A 21278-nucleotide genomic window follows, 5' to 3' on the forward strand; every position below is an offset into this window, starting at 1 on the left:
GGAAGTTGATAGTCTGAACCTTAAACTTGGTAAGAGAGGTATCATTGCAAGCAGCTGTTTCCCATGTGTTCTGAATTGGGAAAGAAATTCAGTTGGGAAAACATTATCAATGGGGCGCCTGGGTGGCTCAGTGGATTAAGCCGCTGCCTTCGGCTCAGGTCACCATCTCAGTGTCCTGGGATTGAGCCCCGCATCGGGCTCTCTGCTCAGCAGGGAGCCTGCTTCCCCCTCTGTCTCTGCCTGCCTCTCTGCCTACTTGTGATCTCTCTCTCTGTCAAATAAAATAAATAAAATCTTAAAAAAAAAATACCTGGGTTCTTTCTGTACCATAAAATCAATATAACTTTATTTTAACTTTATAATAGAGCATATTTTCTGGTTTCATAAGCTCTGGAATAGTAAAATAACTCCTCAGTAAATACTCCTGGAGTAGGCACCATGTGTTACAGAGGGAATGGAGTTGAATGAGTAAGACACTTCTCTGCCTGGAGGGAGTTTATAGTTAGAGTACAGGCAAGCCCACAGGCAGTGTGATAGAAGGCAGAATGAACATGCTCTTGAGGAAGGTTTCATAGAGCTGTGGGACTGAAAACTAGGAGAGATATTGTTTCTGCTAGAAAGATTAAGGAAGATTTCAGAGAGGAGCTGTCATTTGTGATGGGCTTTGAAAGATGGGTGAATGGTCAAGACATGGGAGAGCAGAGCCCTAGAAAAGGATGTGGTATATAGAGAAAGAACCCTGTGAACTGTCCAGTATAAGTTGTGCATTGGAAACAAAGGGTTTAGGTAGGAAAGGGAGGTTGGAGTCAGAAGTTTACTATCAGGCAAATAACCTCTTACTCTCTTTTCAGCAAGCAGGACAATGAAACGTTTTTTGATCAAGGGATGACCTTGTGATTGACCACCTTTTCTGATTAATAAGACAAGGATGCATATGCAGTTGACCCTTGAGTAATGAGGGGGTTAGGAGTACTGACCCCCGCATTGTTGAAAATCTGCATATAACTTTTGGTTCCCTAAGAACTTAACCACTAATAGCCTACTATTGACTGGAAGCCTTACCAATAGCATAAACAGTCAATTAACACATATTCTGTATGTCATATGTATTATATACTGTATTGTTACAATAAAGGAAGTGAGAGGCTCCTAGGTGGCTTAGTCGGTTGAGCATCTGACTCTTGGTTTGGCTCAGGTCGTGGTCTCAGGGTCATGGAACCCAGCCCTGCATCAGACTCGGTGCTCAGCCCAGAGTCTGCTTGAGATTCTTTCCTCTCCCCCTCCTTCTGCCCCTCTGTCTGTTCATATGCTCACTTATTCTCTCTCTCTCAAATAAATAAATAAACGAAATCCTAAAAGAGAAAAAGTAAGCTAGAGATAAGAAAATGTTATTAAGAAAATCATAAGAAATCTAATACAGTACTGTATTGTATTTATGAAAAAACATCTGCACGACGTGGACCCAGGCAATTCAAACCCCTTGTTGTTGAAGGGTTGACTGTATATTTTAAGTGGAGCAAAACAAATTGTATGCGATTGTTATCTTCATGGCTATTCCTCTAGGAACACAGCCATGAGGCAGAGGTAGGAAGTGGGATCTGAAGAGGTCAGGAGCTCTGCAACCTAGTTCTGGGCCCACCACCAACACTAGTCTGGTGAATGACACTGAACCAGCACTGGGTCTCTTTCCCACTACTTTGGAGGTAGAATTAGCCTGATGATCTCTTGAGAGTTCTTCCAGCTCTGACATTCTAAACACAGTAAATGCCAAGAATTCTCCCAAACTGGTCATAACTATGGTGGAATGGAGCTGCTTTTATCTCTAAGGCAAAGTAAGACTTTAGTGTCTACTTCTTCGTTTGAAAATTGCAGCCAACTGAAAGGCACACAGTGGTCCCGCCGTAACTGCAAGGGGTCACGAGAGAGCTTTAAGCCTTTCCTCAGAACTAGTTCTCTCCCTCTCCCTTTCCCTGCCCCGTTCTTCTCCCTGTCCCCCTCTCTCTTTCTCTTTCTCTCTCTCTCCACTTGCCCAGCTGTGTATTTTTGTCTGCGTGTCTTCCTTTTTCACATTTCCCCTTCCTTGCCTCAGATGTCCCCGCTCTTGACTTGAAGTATGGGTGTGTCTGGTGTCTTGTGGTTTAAGATTAATCCACCTCAAGTTTTCAAAAAATTTTAAGTACTGAAACATTTATAGTTTTCTCTTTTTGAAAATTCTAATATTTTACCACTTTTTAGTTGGGTGGCATCATTTGGGCCTCTTTCTTCCTTGTGGATTAACTTAACACAAGGTTGACTTAAGGAATTTACAATCCAAACTGGGAGAAGAGTCTGGAAACTCTTTGATGGCTAGCAGTATGGGTGGCTGCTCTGCAGAAGATAAGAACACAGATATTTGAAAGGGAAGGATCATTCAGGATAGCCCTAGAATCAGGGACAGAAACAACTTATGAGAGGTAGACTTTGACTTGAGTTAAGAAAGAATGATCGGATGGGGCACCTGCACCCCAGTGTTTATGGCAGCAATGTCCACAACAGCCGAACTATGGAAAGAGCCCAGATGTCCACAGGCAGATGAAAGGATAAAGAGGATGTGGTACATACAATGAAATACCACTCAGCCATTAAAGAAAATGAAATTTTGCCATTTGCAACAAGGTGGATGGAACTAGAGGGTATTATGCTAAGTGAAATAAGTCATCAGAGTAAGACATTTATCATATGATCTCACTGATTTGAGGAATTCAAGAAGCAAAACAGAGGATCATAGGGGAAGGGAGGGAAAAATAAAATAAGATGAAATTAGAGAGGGGAGACAAACTGTAAGAGACTCTTAACCATAGGAAACAAACTGAGGGTTGCTGGAGTGGAGGGACGGGTGCAGGGATGGGGTAACTGGGTGATGGACATTAAGGAGCACTGGCTGTTATACACAACAGATGCATAGCTGTACTCTACATTAGAAACTAATGATACACTATATGTTAACTAATTGAATTTAACTAAAATACATTTTTTTTAAAATGATCTTACGAACCATATCCTGTCCCAGCAATAAGGTTGCCTCAGGGCATTAGGAGATAATCCACTGGCTGCCGCCTTATCTCCACCGGGTGTCTGCCCAGGAGATTCCGCTACTGAGAGATGGGCCAAGTGACCCCTGAGATTTCCCCTGTATTCCTTTATGGACTGAATGAAAATGGAGACTTAGCTCCTGCCTTCTTAGATGTTTTGTCTCAAGTTCAGAGTACTAACTCTTACCTTTTTTTTTTTTTTTTTTTTTTTTAACTAGGAAAAGATGGCATCTCTTTCCTCCTGAAGACACCCCTTTCCTTTATCCAACTAGAATCCCTTATGAAGAATCTAGTGTGTTCAGTAAAATCAATGTTGTCAATCCTGATTTAAAACGTTTTCCTCAGTTCCGCAAAGCTCGAAGACATACGGTTACACTAAACCCAGGACAGGTAATGGCAGCCTTAAAACACTGATTGCCTGTCAGTGCGTGCCCCAGCTAGAACTTCTTTCATGTCCTTATACCATATTGCCTCCCCACCAACACAAATGAAAATGATTTTTTTCCCTGCTGCTCTCTGCTGTTAGAAGGCTTCGGAACAAACTTCTCAGCTTCACAGGTCATGGAGCTATGGGAAGAGGGAATATAGCTCTTTTTACTGGTGAAGAGGAGAATAACTTTGGAGGAAAACAAGGACTTACAATCTTTTTTTTTTTTTTTTTTAAGATTTTATTTATTTATTTGAGAGAGAGTGCTAGAGAGAGCATGAGCCAGTGGCAGGTGTGGCCGGGCATAGGAGACAAGCAGACTCCCCACTGAGCAAGGATTCCCAGACACGGCCAGATCCCTGAAATCATGACCTGAGCCAAAGGCAGATGCTTAATTGCCTGAACCACCCAGACGCCCTTCACAGTCATTTTTAACAAGGTTAAGAGAAAGTGTCAAGGCATGGGTACTTGAACACCCCTGGAACGTCTATTCACAGTTACTGTCTTTTCAACTATACCAGAACCCAGACACGTAAAATGCAGTTGGGAATGCATCCAGGTGGTGAGACAACAAAGGCAGAATGAACTGAGATTGATTTGCTTTAAACAAGCATGGATGGTCCTTTTATAAAGAACTGTGTCTGAAACATTTCCAAAGATTTTGTTCTTAGTGCTGCTGTCCAGTAGGGAAAACCACCTCTACAACATTGGCATTTGCTATCTGATATTTTATTAATGACATGAAAGGTTTTCTTCATCTCTTAAGGAGATTTTCTTCCCTCAATTATTCCTGCCTATTTTCCTTTACCCCCTTCTCACTGGCCCTTTTCTGACTCCCTTCCCATGTGAATACTCCAACTCAATTCATTTGACTTGAGCAACGTGCTTCAACCTATTAGCTGTTGCTCCCCAGGCACCTGTCCCCCAGCCTCTGACAACCCCTCATCTATTTTATATCTCAATAGATTTACCTAATCTGGACACTTCACTTACATGCAGTCATACAAGTGGCCTTCTGTATCCGCCTTCTTTCACATAATATAATCCTACAGAATAGTATCAGTACTTCATTCCTTCTTATGGCTGAACATATTACATTGTTACACATATATTTTTGCTTATCCATTCATCTGTTGATAGACATTTGAATTGTTTCTACTTTTTAGCTATTACTGAAGAATGTTGCTGTAGACATTGGAGAACCAGTTTTTGGGTGAAGGTATCTTTTCAGCTCCCTTGGTTATATACCTAGGAGTGAAATTGCTGGGTCCTGTGGTAACTCTGTGTTTAACTTTTTGAGGAATTGCCCAGCTGTTTTCCATGGCAGCTACACCATTTTACATTCCCACGAAGTAATGTGTGAAGGCTCTGATTTCTTCACCTCCTCACCAACACTTGTTCTTTTCCATTATTCCTGTTATTATCATAGCCATTCTGGTGGATGTGACATGCTTGGTAATTAATTTTTTCTTCTATTTTAATAGCCAGATTTAAACACATGGTTCTGTCTGTGGTATCAGTGTTCCTTACACCCTGCTTGTTCTTTAATCTACCAACAACTGGGTCTGTCTCTTACCACTGTCTTATCAGATGAAACATACATGAACTAATGATTTAAGTGCAGTGCCCTTCTTAGAGCTCCGTTCTCCTAAAAGGTGCTCTCTTCCTATCTCCTAGCTTCACCTTGCTCAAAGCTAGTGCCACCCATTTTCCAAATCTGAAGCCCCAAACCCTTGGATCAGCCTGTCTGCTCTGCTCAAACTTCCATGGGTACTAATCTCATACTGAGTCTGGACAAATGCAGTCCTTCTTGACTCTGGCTGTTGCTTTTGTTTTCTATACCTTCCTGTTTAGATCTCTAGATCTTACTAGTTGGGCCACTGTAAGAATCTCCTGTCCTTCCCAGACTCTCCCATGATACTGCTATTTTAACTATCCCCCTACTAAAAATTTCTTAGTGAGGCACCTCGGTCATTCAGTCAGTTAAGCATCTGAGTCTTGATTTCAGCTCAGGTCATGATCTCAGGTTCGAGAGATTGCCCCCTGTATCAGGTTTTATGCTGAGTGGGGAGTCTGCTTAAGATTCTCTCTCTCCATCTGCACCCCCCCCCAAAATTCCTTAATACTTACAGAATAAAAAGGAGATTCTTTATTCTGAGTTAAGGGCCCTCCTCTGGCCCTAACCTAACCCTCTCAATTTATCTCCCATTGCCCTGTCTGCCACAGTGAGACCGACCTACTTGCTCTCCCTCAGCAGTCCAACCTCCCTTGTTGGCACTACCTCTCCCTCCTGGCATGTCCTAATTCTTTGCTGTCTCTACATGGTCCCCTAACCCTGGTTCAGACCACATTTCATGCATGCCAGGCTGCTCCTGCCATCCATGGTTCATGCCGATGTCTCCCTCTTCTGAGGCTCCCTGGCACCAGTGTTGGCTCCTTTGAGTCATATACCTAGTGCCCCCTTTCAACGTGCTGTTTCTTCAGTGTCTAGATTTTACACTGTGAGAAGACAGAAACTACTTCCTCTAGTTTTCCCTATACCCTTTCTCAGAATGCATGCAGCTGTTTTGCAGTGGAAAGGAGGAAAAATTAGAATCTATGTCCTTTACTAAGATTTAGTTGCAGGCAGTGCAGACCCAGGATTAAGGAGAGTAGAAGTTGGGGAAGCTGGCAATAACATCCTTTATGGAACATATGAACTCGCTGGTTAAAAAAAGAAAGGGGTTGTGAGGTTTTTTTCCTTGTTTTCCTTTCCAACAGAAATATTGCTATGAATTCATATTGATTCCTAGCTTTGTCAATTAGGGTCTGATTCTGACATTAAAACAAAATGTGCTGTTCTTGTGCTAACTTACTTTTTGTTTGTTCGCTTTTCAGGTTCTGTTTGTTCCCAGACACTGGTGGCATTACGTAGAATCCATTGATCCTGTCACTGTCAGTATAAACTCATGGATTGAGCTGGTACTTTTTTTTTTTTTTTAAATAAATGTAATCCCTGCTTTTAAGATATATATATATATAGCCTAACTATAAAACTTAGTGATTAAATTTAACCAACCAATACTACTTCGGTTTGATATGCTACAATTTCTGTATTCAGTGCTCTGTTAATGGGTATTTAGGTCGGAATTAGGGTTTTCAGTGATGAATTATTCTCTCTCTTTTAAGGGTGCACAGTGGGCCCTGATGCTGGTGTGCAGTCTTCTCCTTAGCTGGTGGTGTTAGGAAAGCGGTGTGGGGCTGTCAGGATTTGCCATGTCTGTCCCACATTACCAGTTCTGTCCACATCCAGATGGGCTGGAGATAACTGCTTCTTGGCTCAGGGCCCTTGTTACTAATTGCACAATTCTCAGTCCTGGCTTCTGCCTTTTCTCAAAGAAGAGTCTTTGAATGCTAGGATTTTATTGTTTCATTTCTGCTGGGAAATGAAGGAGGCATTTTCCCTACAATACACTTTGTGTGACCCTAGTTGCCTGCTCTACTTGACAATTAACATGGCTGTCCCGTGAGGCTGAACCAAGGCTTTCTCTGCACCTGTGCCTCTTTAACCAGAGGCTTTGAAGCCTCTGCTTCAGTGGCATCTTACTGTCCTGTACCCAAATCCTGATTGCATTTCTCTTCTCCGTGTGGCTGCTGCCTCCTCCCCTCAGGCTCTCCTTATCCATGGGTACTGGGGAGGGCTTTGGCATAGGTGGAGCCTCAGGGAGACTCTGACAGGAAGCTGCACTGTCTGGGCTTAGAAAAGAGATGTGGCCTTTGTGGGTTAGATGAGCGGTGTGGTGGGAGATCAGTGGACTCAGCTGGTTAGTTACTTAGCTGCTGGTAGCATGCTGAATTACAGTCAGAGCAAATGTCAAGATACAGTCCAGTCCAAGTCCAGAGTCACATCTGCTAGTACTGACAGTAGTACTGACAGTACTTAGCTTCTCAAGGTGGCTCTTTTCATTGTTAGATTCACCTGCCTGCTTGTAACTATACCCATTATTTCTGAAACTCTACAGAATGTTTTTTTTGTTTGTTTTTTAAATATTTGATGATACCTGCCATGTGTCCCTTTAAACTTTTCTTTCCCAGACTCAAAGCCTCTGTTTGCTTTGGTTTCGTTTGGTTTGGTTTGGTTTGGTTTGGTTTTTTTGACAGAGAGAGGGATCACAAGTAGGCAGAGCAGCAGGCAGAGAGAGAGAGAGGAGGAAGCAGGCTCCCTGTTGAGCAGAGAGCCCAATTTGGGGCTTGATCCCAGGACCCTGAGACCATGATCCGAGCCGAAGGCAGAGACTTAACCCCCTGAGCCACCCAGGTGCCCCAAAACCTTCAGTTTCTTTAATAAGTTTTTTTATATGACTTCTTAAAAATTTTTTCAGACTTTTCACCATTTTGATCATAGACTTCAGAACTAAATGCAGGTTTAAGTTATAGGTCTGCCTTTGTTAGCTGTGTAACCTGGATGATCAGTTCATCTCATCTAGCCCAGGTCTCTGCACCTGGGGAACAGGGATTATAATCACACACACTCCAGAGGCATTTAATCCAGCGCCTGCCACATGAGAAGTGTTTAAAAACGGAAACTACTATGAAGAGGAAGAACTATTATGTCGAGAACAACCCTCTTAATGTATAAATACCAGGAGGTCTCAGTTCACGGAATCAAGGTTTCTCCCTCGCATGACTTAGAGCCTCAATTTCTTTTTGCTGCTTATAATATTGCAGTAGCTTTTTTTAGGGATCTGATCTCGCTTTGGGCTCATACTCAACGCGAGAGTGTCCCTGCTTTTTCACCCAGTCAGCTCCCGTGTCAGGTTGCCCTCCGTCGTGAAGCTGTTAAAGCTGGCTCTTTAAACCCACATCCCACACTTCACACTCCCCTCCCTCAGCTTGTACTGTGTTCTTTGGGGTGAGCATTCCAGCTTGCCAAGGTCATTCCAAATTTGATTCTCTTCTGTGTTTTTGGTAAACTCCTTCAAGCGGGCCTGTGCCCTTTTGGTACGTCATCATTTGTCTTGGAATGTATCCTTGCTCTCTGGTACAAGAGGATACCCCAGGATTGCCTTGGACTTTACCTGCCTCCAACTTGGAAGCTGATCATTTCTCCAAGTGGTCATTGTTCCTTTTAGTGGAGAATGGTATTTAGAAACTGAGATTGGGGCTCTAAAGCTGTTGTTCATTGCTATTGGCATGTTGCTGTTTCTAGACCTTTAAATAATAAAACCAGAATGTGATATAGATAGATAGGTAGATAGATAGATAGATAGATAGATATAGGTATATTTATAATTCTAATTTAAGGTTAAATATAGATATTTTCTTATTTGTGTCCATATTTTTATCTCTTCTCTTACACTGAAAATCATGATCAATCCTAACAGTAACATCTATTTATTTGATACATATTTATGTATCTATATCTATATATATACACACATATATAAATACACACACACACACACAAATATATATAAATATATATATATTTTACCCCTGCCTTGGATGGGAGGGCAGAGAGTGAGAGAGAATCGTAAGCAGGCTCCATGCCCAGTACGGAACCTGTCATGGGGCTCAGTCTCATAACCCTGAGATCATGACCTGAGCTGAAATCAAGAGTTGAATGCTTAACCAGCTGATCCACCCAGGTGCCCCACCCACTTATTTTTTTCCTTTTTAATTTTTAAATTTTTTTATTAACATATAATGTATTATTAGCCCCAGGGGTACAGGTCTGTGAATCAAGCCAGGCTTACACACTTCACAGCACTCACCATAGCAGATGCCTTCCCCAGTGTTCATAACTCAACCACCTTCTCCCTAGCCCCCTACTCCCGGCAACTCTCAGTTTGTTTTGTGAGATTAAGACTCTCTTACGGTTTGTCTCCCTCTTGATCCCATATTGTTTCATTAATTCCCTTCCTACCCCCCAAACCCTCCACGCTGCCTCTCCACTTCCTCATATCAAGGAGATCATATGATAATTGTCTTTCTCTGATTGACTTATTTCACTAAGCATAATACCCTCTAGTTCATCCATGTTGTCACAAATGGCAAGATTTCATTTATTTTGATTGCTGCATAGTATTTCATATATATATATATATCACATCTTCTCTATCCATTTATCTGTTGATGGACATTGAGGTTCTTTCCATAGTTTGGCTGTTGTAGACATTGCTGCTATAAACATTTGTCCACCCATATATTTTTTTAAGATGTTATATTTATAATTTCAAAATTCCAATATTATTATTACTAATAATAAAACTTGCAAATAAAATTTAGGATTTCTTTTTAATCCTTTTTATCATTAGACTATATCCCACTAAGGGGCTACAAAGTACTACTGCATTCAGAATTCATTGTGAAGGGATTCTTTTCATTTGTGGCTATGTTACTTAAATTTTAGGTAGGTTTGTTTTGTTTCAGTTTGTTTTCAGCATTAGGATTTACTTTTTTTCATAATTTGACTTTATTTAATATTTTGAATATGTAAAACATTAAATTGTTAAAATGATATTAAAACTCTCCTTTATATAGAGAAGTTTTCTCTTCCTCTCTGTCCCCTCCACTCCATCCCTCTCTCCCCACTAACCCCCACCACAGGGCTCTGTTTCTGTTCTTTTAGTTCATCATTCTAGTGTGTCTTCTTTGTAAACATATATGTAAATAATTAAGTAAATGAATAAATATATTCATGCATGACTTTATATGTGAATAAGAATAGAAACTTGTTTATGTTTCATGTGCTTATTCACACATACTCATATTCCTCTCCTTTCTTATACAGAAAGTAATAAACTAGTGTTCCGCACCCTGCTTTTTTCACATTACAATACTATTCTGAATTTGGTGAATCATAGTACGGAGCAATTTTCACTTTCTTTCCAACAGCTGTGTAGTATCCCACTGTATGGGTGCACCATCGTTCACTTCCTGGTTCCGATGTGGATGGATGTTTGCGTTCTTTCCAGTCTTTTATAATTAGAAATAATGCCAGTGATTAACATTGTGCATATGTTGTTTTATATTTGCTGGAAGAGTGTCTTTGGGGAGAGTCTTAAAAGTGAGTCAGCTTTAATTTTGTTAGGCTTTGCCAAATTTTGCCAAATTTGACAGTGATTGTGCCATTTTGCCTTTCTATCAGTAGCATCTGAGGAAGCTTCTTTTCTCCACAGCCTCACCAACAGGATGTACTGTTGAATTTTTTTGCTTCTGATTTTTGAATCATAGCTGGAAAAAACCTTTCCCTCTTCCAGGTCGTAAAGGAATTCACCAATGCTTTCTTTTAGTTTGGATTGTTTCATTTTTTTACGTTTGGGTCTCTCATCCATTTCAAGGTTTTTACTAGTGTATGGTATAAGGTTGAGATCTATTATTTATTACCAAATGACAATAGAATTGTCAGGGACATCATTTATTTTAAAGTCTGTCTTTTCTGTGATGATTTGAAATATTACCTTAATCATATACCAGATATCTCTGTGTACTTGGGTCTGTTTCTTCCACTGGCCTTTCTTCACATTGTTTCAATGCTTCTACCCTTTTTTACTTAGAGGGGTCTTATAGGATGTTTTTAGTATCTGTAGGGCCAGAAACCTTTTCTTTTGCAGTGTTTTCCTGGCTCTTCTTAAATTTTTTTTTTTTTTTTTTTTTAGCATGGTCTTTAGAATACATCCACCTTCAGGGAGAAAACAATTGATATTTTTATTCCATTTATATGAAATTTAATATGAGCTGTATGGTGTTGAATTGTCCTAACCAGTAATGAGATACCTTTCTTTTTGTCCAAGTCTAGTTGTCTTTGTTCCAGGAGTGTTTTAAAGTTTTCCTCACACTGGATTTGGACATTTCTTTAAAAAAAGGTTTATTCCTGGGCATTTCCTCTTTTTTGGCTGCTGTGGTTAAGTGAGGTGGGTCTTCTCTTCCGTTGTATCATCTGAGTAGATATTGTTTGTATATATGAAGGCTATTGATTTTGTGTTAATTTGAATTATTTTCTTGAGTGTGGTGATTTTTTATTGACTTCCTTGGTTTTTCAGGTTTCTCTCCTATTATCTGAAAATTAAGATACTTTTACCTCTTCCTTTCCAATTTATTTTCCTGTATCTTATTTTCCCTTGTCTAATTACATTAGCTAATACTTCTAAATCAATAATAAATAAATAATGGAGATAGTGGGCATCTTTGTCTTTTTCTGATTTTAGAGAGAATTCTCTAGTGATTTTTTTTTTAAGTAAAATACTGGATTTGGGGGTGAATTGTGTATATATTTTACCATGTTAAGTATCTTTCAATTCATTACTTTTTTGTTTTTTATTTTGTTTTTTAATCCAGAAAAGATGTTAAATATTATTGAATGCCTTTTAAGCACTAATGGAGATGATCATATAATATTCCTCTTTAGTAAATATCTGGTATTTGAGTAAATTAAATCAGTGGATTTCTTAGTATTGATTGAACCATCCTTAATTTCTGGAACAAATCCCATTTGGTTATGATATATCATTTCTTTTTTTTTTTTAAGATTTTATTTATTTATTTGACAGACAGAGATCACAAGTAGGCAGAGCAGCAGGCAGAAAGAGAGAGAGGGAGAAGCAGGCTCCCTGTTGAGCAGAGAGCCCAATGTGGGGCTCGATCCCAGGACCCTGGGATCATGACCTGAGCTGAAGGCAGAGGCTTTAACCCATTGAGCCACCCAGGCGCCCTGATATATCATTTCTTAATGTACTGTAGAATGCCACTTGTTCATATTTTATTTAGATTTGAATTCACCTGGCCTCAAGAGTCTGAAAGCCTTCACTATGGTCTTATTAGAAGCTTGTTTTATACCATTTGTTCAGCTGATTCTCAAAGAATTTTCCAAAGGATTGGTGTCAATGAGTATAAACAAGTCATGAGATAGTACTTACAAGTTTGGTACCCAAGGACTTGATGCTGACTTAAGGTGGATGATTTCTGTCCTTCACCAAACCAGGACTCTCATTCCTCCTTTAACTTCGGCGTACATCACAGTTTGAAAACATTCATTCTTCCTTAAATAACTGGAATGCGGACTAGGATCTAAATGACTATATTTTCCTCTGTCACATGTTGCTTTGATTCTTGTCTCTTCAAGTACTGAACCGTAATTTTTTCTTGTTGCCAAATTTAACTCCAAAACCCCTTAGGTTTTAAAACCAACCATATTCCACATAATAACTCAAGCTAAATCCTGACTGTAGTATTCTTGTCACAAGTCACATAGATTTGGGAAAAAAGTAGAAATTCTAGTTCTGTCCAGCTGGCACAATATTCATCTCTTCTCTTTTTCTCTGTTAAAGTGGTATTCTATCTTAATGTATTCCAAAGGATAAAGTATATTCTCAGTTCTTCTCAATTGTGCCTTTTTTTTTTTTTTAAAGATTTTATTTATTTATTTGACAGAGAGAGATCACAGTAGGAGAGAGGAAGGGAAGAGATCACAGAGAGAGGAAGGGAAGCAGGCCCCCTGCTGAGCAGAGAGCCCGATGTGGGACTCGATCCCAGGACCCTGAGATCATGACCTGAGCCCAAGGCAGCGGCTTAACCGCCTGAGCCACCCAGGCGCCCCTGTGCCTTTTTTTTTTTTTTAATTTTATTTATTTATTTGACAGAGATCACAAGTAGGCAGAGAGGCTGGCAGAGAGGGAGAGAGAGAGAGGAGGAAGCAGGCTCCCTGCTGAGCAGAGAGCCCGATGCGGGGCTTGATCCCAGGACCCTGGGATCATGACCCGAGCCAAAGGCAGAGGCCTTAACCCACAGAGCCACTCAGGCACCCCTCAATTGTGCCTTTTTTAATCCTTTTCTTTTAGTATTCCTCCTTATTCTTGTTGTATTGAAATGCATTTATTTTATTGGTACTTTTTCCAAACTTAAAACAATTTTTTCTGTTAATTTTTAAAGGCTTTCCTTTTGCTCTAATAATTTTTCCATTATTATGTCTTTCATTGTATTTATACCTATAAAATAATATGTAGGTAACATATTTGTAGTGGTGTAATTTTGCTCACCCCCTCTCCTTTCTGGATGCAGGGGAGTGGGAGGTACAGCCTTCCAGTTACAGAATGAGTAAGTCACAGGGATGACAGGTGCAGCGTGGGGAATCTAGTCAGAGGTGTTGCAGGAATGTTGGATGGTGACAGATGGTACCTATGCTTGTGAGCACGGCAAAGCCTATAGAGCTGTTGAATCCTGATGTCATACACCTGAAACGAATGTAACACTGTGTTGATTATACTTCAATTAAAAAAAATTCTTAGAGGTTCTGAGAGCTTCTAGGAGTTTTACTTCTTTAAAATTTCACTTGCTTTAAACAAATGCAGCTTTCTAAAACCCTGTTAAGAAGAAAATGGACTTTAGTTTCCCAAATAAATACATTTGAATACTCAGTGGAAAAACAGTAAAGTGTACAGTTCAGAAATTTTATGTATAGTCAAGAATTATGCAATACTACCATAATCAATTTTTGAACATTTTCATCAACCTAAAAAGAAACCCTATATATATGAGTATTTGCTCTCTGATTTTCCTCTGTAACCGTAAGTGGTCACCAACCTATTTTCTGTCTCTCTAGATTTGCCAATTCCGGAATCATGTAGTACATGGTTTTTTTGTGGCCAGCATCTTTCATTCAGTATTACATGTTTTCAGGATTTATCTATGTTATAGCATGTATCAGTACTTGATTCCTTTTTATGGCTAAATAATATTCCATTGAATGGATATACACATTTTGTTTATCTACTCATCAGCTGGTGGACATGTGGGTTGTGTCTACTTTTTGCAGTTACAAATAATGCTATTACTAACATTTATGTACAAGTTTTTATGTGACCATATGTTTTCATTATCTTGCATGTACATTTAGGAGTGGAATTTCTGGATCCTTTGGTTTGGTATAATGGATCGTAAAGACTCTGGTCTGAGTTTCAGTCTGGAGTCTGAAATCTGTAGGATGGCTAATAGACTAGAAACCCACTCATTCAGGATTTCTGTTAGAATCCTGAGGCACAATACCTTATTCTCTAGGAAACCTTAGTTTTTGCCTCAGGCCTTCACCTGAGGTCTATCTACATTATTGAAGATAATTTCCTTTACCTAAAGTCAACTGATTTTAAAGGTTAATCATCTTCAAAGTATTTTCACAGCAACATTTAGACTAGGGTTTGACCAAACAACTAGCCTAACCAAGTTAGCTAATAAAATTAACCACCACATTTGGCAACTCTGTGTTTAGCCTTTTGAGGAACTGCCAGGCTGTTTCTTTCTTTTTTTTTTTTTAAGATTTTATTTATTTATTTGACAGAGAGAAATCACAAGTAGGCAGAGAGGCAGGCAGAGAGAGAGAGGAGGAAGCAGGCTCCCTGCTGAGCAGAGAGCCCGATGCGGGACTCGATCCCAGGACCCTGAGATCATGACCTGAGCCAAAGGCAGCGGCTTAACCACTGAGCCACCCAGGCGCCCTGCCAGGCTGTTTCTAAAGCCATTTACATTCTGACCAGCAATGTGTGACTATTCTGATTTCTCCACATCCTCACCAACACTTGTTATTATCTGTCTTTTTTATGATAGTCATACTAGTGTGGAGTGGTGTCTTATCATGGAAATTTCATTCATTTTCACTGTGGTATGATATTCTCTTATATAAGTGTACCCCATTTTATTGGTTCCCTGTTCTGTTGATGGATAATTGAGTTGTTTCCAATTTTTTGCTTTTATAAATAGGATATTCTTGTACACATGTACAAGAGTTTCTCTAAAGAATATATATTTCTTGCCCATGTGGGTAGCTCAGTTGGATGAGTGACTGCCTTCGCCTCAGGTCGTGATCCTGGAGTCTTGGGATCAAGTCCCACATCAGGCTCCCTTTTCGGCAGGGAGTCTGCTTCTCACTCTGACCTCTTTCCTCTCATGCTCTCTCTCTCAAGCTCTCTCTCTCTCTCTCCCCCAAATAAATTAATAAAATCTTTTTTAAAAAGTATGTATTTCTCTGGGTACAGAAATTCTGGTCTGCAGGGGGTACAATACCCAAGTTTACAAGATAACACCAACATGTTTTCCAGATGGCCATACCAGTTTGCACTCCCACCATCAGTGAGTCCGTCAATGCACATTTTTCTACCACTTGGAATTATCAGACTCTCTTTTGCCAATTTCACCAGTTTCTCGATTTGCATTTCCCTGATTATTCATGAGGTCAAACATATTTTCATGGGTTTTTTAAAAAGATTTTTATTTATTTATTTGACAGACAGAGATCACAAGCTGGTAGAGAGGCAGGCAGAGAGAGAGAGAGGAAGGGAAGCAGGCTCCTTGCTGAGCAGAGAGCCCAATGTGGTGCTCAATTCCAGGACCCTGGGATCATGACCTGAGCCGAAGGCAGAGGCCTTAACCCACTGAGCCACCCAGGCTCAGTTTATTAAAGGTTTATTAAAACCTTTCACGTTTTAATAAATATGTGATTGCTCTTTTTCTGAAATGCTTGTCTTCATGCCTCTTGCCTATTTTTAAAAATTGGATTATTTGTTTGATGTGTATAGATTCTTTATATATCCTGGATATTAACCTTTATCAGTTTTATGTATTACACATATCTGGTTTGCTTTTTTTCCTTTTGTTGCCTTTTGATGAACAGAAGTCATTGATTTAAATGTAATTTATCCTTAATGCTCTAATTTATGCTTATTATGTCTTTAAAAAACCATATTTGGATTTTTAGCCATTTCATTCTTGTGGCCAAGCATGTTTATTATAATTTTTCTTCCATTAAGAAAGTTTTTAAAATTCTTAAGTATTATTTCTATGTATGTAGTGCCTTTTTAAAAAAATATTTTAAACTTGTCAACAAATGAAAGAGATTGGAAGAAACATCACAAAGTAGTTCATTCTTAAGGGCTATGTCTTATAGACAGGATAAAACTTCAATGTGGTCGGTGAAATATTTTACAACTCTTCTAGATGTCAGGTGATAGTGAATACAGAAAAGTTGTGATCTGCCAAAACATGTTCCTTCCTTCTCTAAAAAAGCTTATATTAATGAGCAAACAGGGCCCACAATTAATAGAGACTCTACTCTGTTTTAAGCCATGAGACAAAGTGACAGATGAAAACAATGTGCTTTTTAAATCTTGCCTCAGGAAGAGGACCACCAAGCCCGAGTAGAAGAGGCAATCACACGCATGCTTGTGTGTGCCCTGAAGACTGCAGAGGATCCAACCAATACCAGAGCTTGGTTAAACCCAACTGAGGTAGGCTGTTCATCGTGGCAGTTAGTTTCCTGTGATTAATCAACCCTTGCTAGAACATTTGTTTTCTAATTTATGTAAGTGCATATAGCCATTCTAAGGAGTTTTACTTTTTCCCTAGGTTGAGGAAACATCCCACGAAGTCAATTGTCGCTACTTAAATAGAGCTGTTTCTGCCCTTTTTGATCATTACAGAACATCTAAGGTCATAGAAATCCAAGCCCTGAGAACAAATAGAGAGGACATGAAACAGGAGGGCTTGAATGTGCACAATCGCACGGCGGTGGAACAAACAGGTGGCCAGGACGTAATCCTGGGAACAGGAAAATGGGAGGCAGCAAGTCCCTTTGGCCCTGATCTGGTTCCTGTAATACTGAGTTCTGAAGAACTACCCTCAGAGAGAGGAGGCATATTTGAAGGTGATGGTAAAGACTTTGTAGGCAAAGATGGAGAACACTCTGGAAAACTGCGTTGTACCAAGAGGCAACGAATGACGAGTAAAAGTGAGGATGCAGTTGTGGAACAAATTGCTTCAAATAGTAGTATGGCTCCTTCTCAAACATTCATTTCTACAGATGACTTGCTGGACTGCTTGGTGAATCCACAAGTAACCAGGATAGTGGCACAACTTCTGATACAAGGAAGAAGTTTGTAGTTCTAAGGAAATGACTTTTAAAATAATACTTTAAAAATATTTTTAAGTAGTTTGATCATTAAATAAAAAAATGGCAGAGCACAAAATTAATTTGTAGGCCAGCGTGCTTGTAAATGCACTTGTTCTTTAGACCTAATTGTGTTTCAGTCTCTTGCCACCTTCATTCACGAACATCGCTCTCCGAGCCAGCCGGCTCTTTGTTACTTGTTAGGCCTTCTTTCTTCAGTGACTTTGCCTTTCCTCTCACATCTGGTCCTTTTAGCTGATCTCAAATGTAAGCCCCAGGTGTTCTTAACAGAAAGTAATACCTCTTCAGCAGTCTCAAGGCGAGGTCGGCCTGCTGCTTGTTTTTGTAAATAAAGGTTTACTGGAGCACAGCCATGCCATTCATTACATATTGCTGATGGCAGCTTTAGAGTTACAGTGTCAGAGTTGAGCAGTGACCAAGCCAGTGTGGCCCGCAAGACTGAAAATACTGTCTATCCCCTCAGAGAGAAAGTTTGCCAACCCCTGGCCAAATGCATCCATTGGGTGGCTTCTAGCCTTGATCCAAAGTGATTGATTACACCTATGACACCTGCAGAATTTTCACTGGCTAATCCCTGTCACCCAGAGCAGGATACCAATCAGGAAAAAAGTCGGCGGGGTCCAATATAAGGCTTCATTATGGAAGGAACTGGGACATCTAGGAACACTAGTCCTGGGAAGGAAAAGCACTGGATGTTACTGGCTCCTGCAATGGACTAAAGGTTTGGTCTAGTGGGATTGAGCCTTCTTTCATTACATTTGCAAGAAGATCTGGGGATAATTATTACCATTACTGTCTAACTAAGACTTTAGAAATTAGGGCACGTGGGTGGCTTAGTCAGTTAAGCATCTGCCTTCAGCTCAGGTCATGATCCCACGTCCTGGGATCGAGTCCTGAATCAGGCTTCAGGGGGTCTGCTTCTCCCTCTACCCCTCTCTCTGCTCCTGATCTCGAGCTCTCTCTCCCTCTCTCTCTCTCATATAAATAAAATCTAAAAAAAAAAAAAAAAAAAGAATTTAGAAATTAGAAAAGTGTATGGATCTCTGAGTAACCATTTGTGAAACAAATATATAACAAAAGGTAAGCAAATTAATCTTTTAAGATGAAGTGACTACTGGCTCCATCCTTGTCAGTCTTCAGATTCAGGGTATCAAGTACATCCGAAGAAAACATATGCCTTCTAGCAGTGAGGGAGGTGTTATATGAACATGTCCAGGAAAAGAAGGGTCTGGAAGAGACCTGTCTGTAGCACTTACTATGATTGACCATTGTATACCTATTTATTTTCTTCCCCAATCAGAATGTCACTCCATGGGGTATGGACTTTGTTTTGATTATTATGGAGTCACAGAGCATTGATCAGAGTGCCCAGCATAGGGTAGGGGCTTGTTCAGTATTTGGCTGAGTGGATTATAAAAGGAAGAACTTGTTGGCAACACTCCATCAAACACATTGTGGTAGAGGGTGTTGTGGCCAAGGATAAGATGTCTGTTCCCCTTAGTAGGTAGATCCTTATTGCAGAACTAGACATACTGTTTTCTTCAGATATTTTATTTTTGATGTTTGCTACTCCTTTGACTACTGTTTTTCAAATTGCAGATTGTGGCCCATTAGTAAGTAATAAAATCGATATAGTGGGCAAGACCAGCATTTTTTTTTAAATATTTTATTTATTTATTTGACAGACAGAGATCACAAGTAGGCAGAGAGCGGGCAGAGATAGGAGGAAGCAGGCTCCTGCTGAGCAGAGAGCCCGACGTGGGGCTCGATCCCAGGACCCTGGGATCACGACCCGAGCCAAAGGCAGAGGCTTCAACCCACTGAGCCACCCAGGGGCCCCAAGACCAGCATTTTTTAAAAGTTAAATAGAATAGGTTATTTCAGTGAATTAATTAGTAAGTATAAATATTATTTCATGAAATTTCCCAGGAAAAGTATTTTTTTTTGGATAAATATATTTCATATAACTTTTCAGTTGTATCTGTGTATGAACTGGGCCTGATATAAATTGTTTTTCTTCATGTCCTCCTGTAGGTTGGGTCACAAAAGTTTGAAGGAGATTCTGAAACAAAGCACTTGATGCAGTTGGAGGTAACAGTCTTTGACATGCAGAGAGCTGGAAAGAGAGTTAAGACATTAGTATGAAGGGATTTCTAAGTATAAATGGGTGATGGGAGATAGTTTCCTGATTTTATCAAGATAGAGATCTTGGCTATCTGTGAAGGAGAGTATGTCAGTGAGGAAAGATAGTCAAACGGGGGGACCATTGGGCGCTCAGGGAGCTGGGTCCCATTTCATCCTGCATTTCTTGTATAAGCAAGCATGTGTGAGTGAAATTATTAGATAAATATATTGACCCTGCAGAGGCCAGAGGCCTTAAAGACTACAGGCTCATCCCCTGCTCCCAGGACCGGGCCACTCCTGGGTGGGGCAACAGGTTCCAGCTCATCTCACTGAGTCTCACTGAGACTGTAAGAACTACAAACAAAAGTTCTATTAAGAATATAGCTGAGCAACAGCAAAGGAAACAGTCAACAAAACAAAGAGGCAACTCACAGAATGGGAGAAGATATTCACAAATGACTCTCTAGACAAAGGGCTGATATCCAAGATGTATAAAGAACTCCTCAAACTCAACACTCACAAAACACATAATCACGTCAAAAAATGGGCAGAAGACATGAACAGACACTTCTCCAAAGAAGACATAAAAATGGCTAACAGACACATGAAAAAATATTCATCATCATTAGCCATTAGGGAGATTCAATTCAAAACCACATTGAGATACCACCTTACACCAGTTAGAATGGCCAAAATTAACAAGACAAGAAACAAGTGTTGGAGAGGATGTAGAGAAAGGGGAACCCTCTTACACTGGTGGTGGGAATGCAAGTTGGTGCAGCCACTTTGGAAACCAGTGTGGAGATTCCTTGAGAAATTAAAAATAGAGCTTCTCTATGACCCTGCAATTACACTACTGGGTATTTACCCCAAAGATACAAATGTAGTGAAAAGAAGGGCCATCTGTACCCCAGTGTTCATAGCAGCAATGGCCACAGTTGCCAAACTGTGGAAAGAGCTAAGATGCTCTTCAACAGACGAATGAATAAAGAAGATAAGGTCCATATATGCAATGGAGTATTATACCTCCATCAGAAAAGATGAATATACAACTTTTGTATCAACGTGGACAGGACTAGAGGAGATTATGCTGAGTGAAATAAGTCAAGCAGAGAGAGTCAATTATCATATGATTTCACTTACTTGTGGAGCATAAGGAATAACATGGAGGACATTAGGAGAAGGAAAGGAAGGGTGAATTGGGGGAAATTGGAGGGGGAGATGAACCATGAGAGACTGTGGACTCTGAGAAACAAACTGAGGGTTTTGGAGGGGAGGGTAGAGGGATAGGTGAGCCTTGGTGGGTACTAAGGAGGGCAGGTATTGTGTGGAGCATTGGGTGTGATGCATAAACAATGAATCTTGGAACACTGAAAAAATAATTTTTTTTTTAAAGTTAAAAAAAAGTACGGCTCAGCGTTGCACCTAACATGTCCAGGCATCAGTAAGGCTAACCTGTCCAGTTGACACAGTGGCTAAGACCCATGAGCTTTTCATGGCCCCAAAATGTTTTAGTTTCTTTTGAATTTTTTTAAAAAACCCATATAATCTAGTTTTCATTGCATTCATGTTTGTATCAGTGCAGTTGGAAAATGTAATTGTTAATACTTTTTCACTTTTTATGGAGTAAGGGGCCCATGAAGGCAGAAGTCTCTGGAGCCATGAAAGTCATAGGCAGTTCGAGTATCAGGATTATCAGAATCATTTGAGGTGTTTGCTGAAA

At 40.0% G+C, this 21278-nt stretch overlaps 2 protein-coding genes across 3 annotated transcripts in view; one reads left to right on the forward strand and one right to left on the reverse strand.

The window, feature by feature from the left end:
- The window catches only part of HSPBAP1 (HSPB1 associated protein 1), a 59355-nt gene extending 41575 nt beyond the window's left edge, over positions 1-17780 (forward strand). For both annotated transcript variants that reach the window (XM_013052673.2, XM_004745455.3), the window contains 4 exons: positions 3290-3461; positions 6376-6459; positions 16641-16751; positions 16870-17780. In XM_013052673.2, coding sequence (XP_012908127.2) covers positions 3290-3461; positions 6376-6459; positions 16641-16751; positions 16870-17403 — 901 coding nt within the window. In that variant the 3' untranslated portion in view covers positions 17404-17780. The remainder of the gene's footprint in view (positions 1-3289; positions 3462-6375; positions 6460-16640; positions 16752-16869) is intronic.
- Positions 17781-19218: 1438 nt separating this feature from the next.
- LOC101681767 (protein mono-ADP-ribosyltransferase PARP14) overlaps positions 19219-21278 on the reverse strand; it is a 53732-nt gene continuing 51672 nt past the window's right edge. The window contains exon 17 of the mRNA XM_004745454.3: positions 19219-19547. Within this exon, the coding sequence (XP_004745511.2) occupies positions 19450-19547 (98 nt within the window). The 3' untranslated portion in view covers positions 19219-19449. The remainder of the gene's footprint in view (positions 19548-21278) is intronic.

The sequence above is a fragment of the Mustela putorius genome, unplaced genomic scaffold (genome assembly GCF_011764305.1).
Source record: "Mustela putorius furo isolate JIRA1106 unplaced genomic scaffold, ASM1176430v1.1 tig00003834_pilon_pilon_pilon, whole genome shotgun sequence".
Taxonomy (NCBI): Eukaryota; Metazoa; Chordata; class Mammalia; order Carnivora; family Mustelidae; genus Mustela; species Mustela putorius.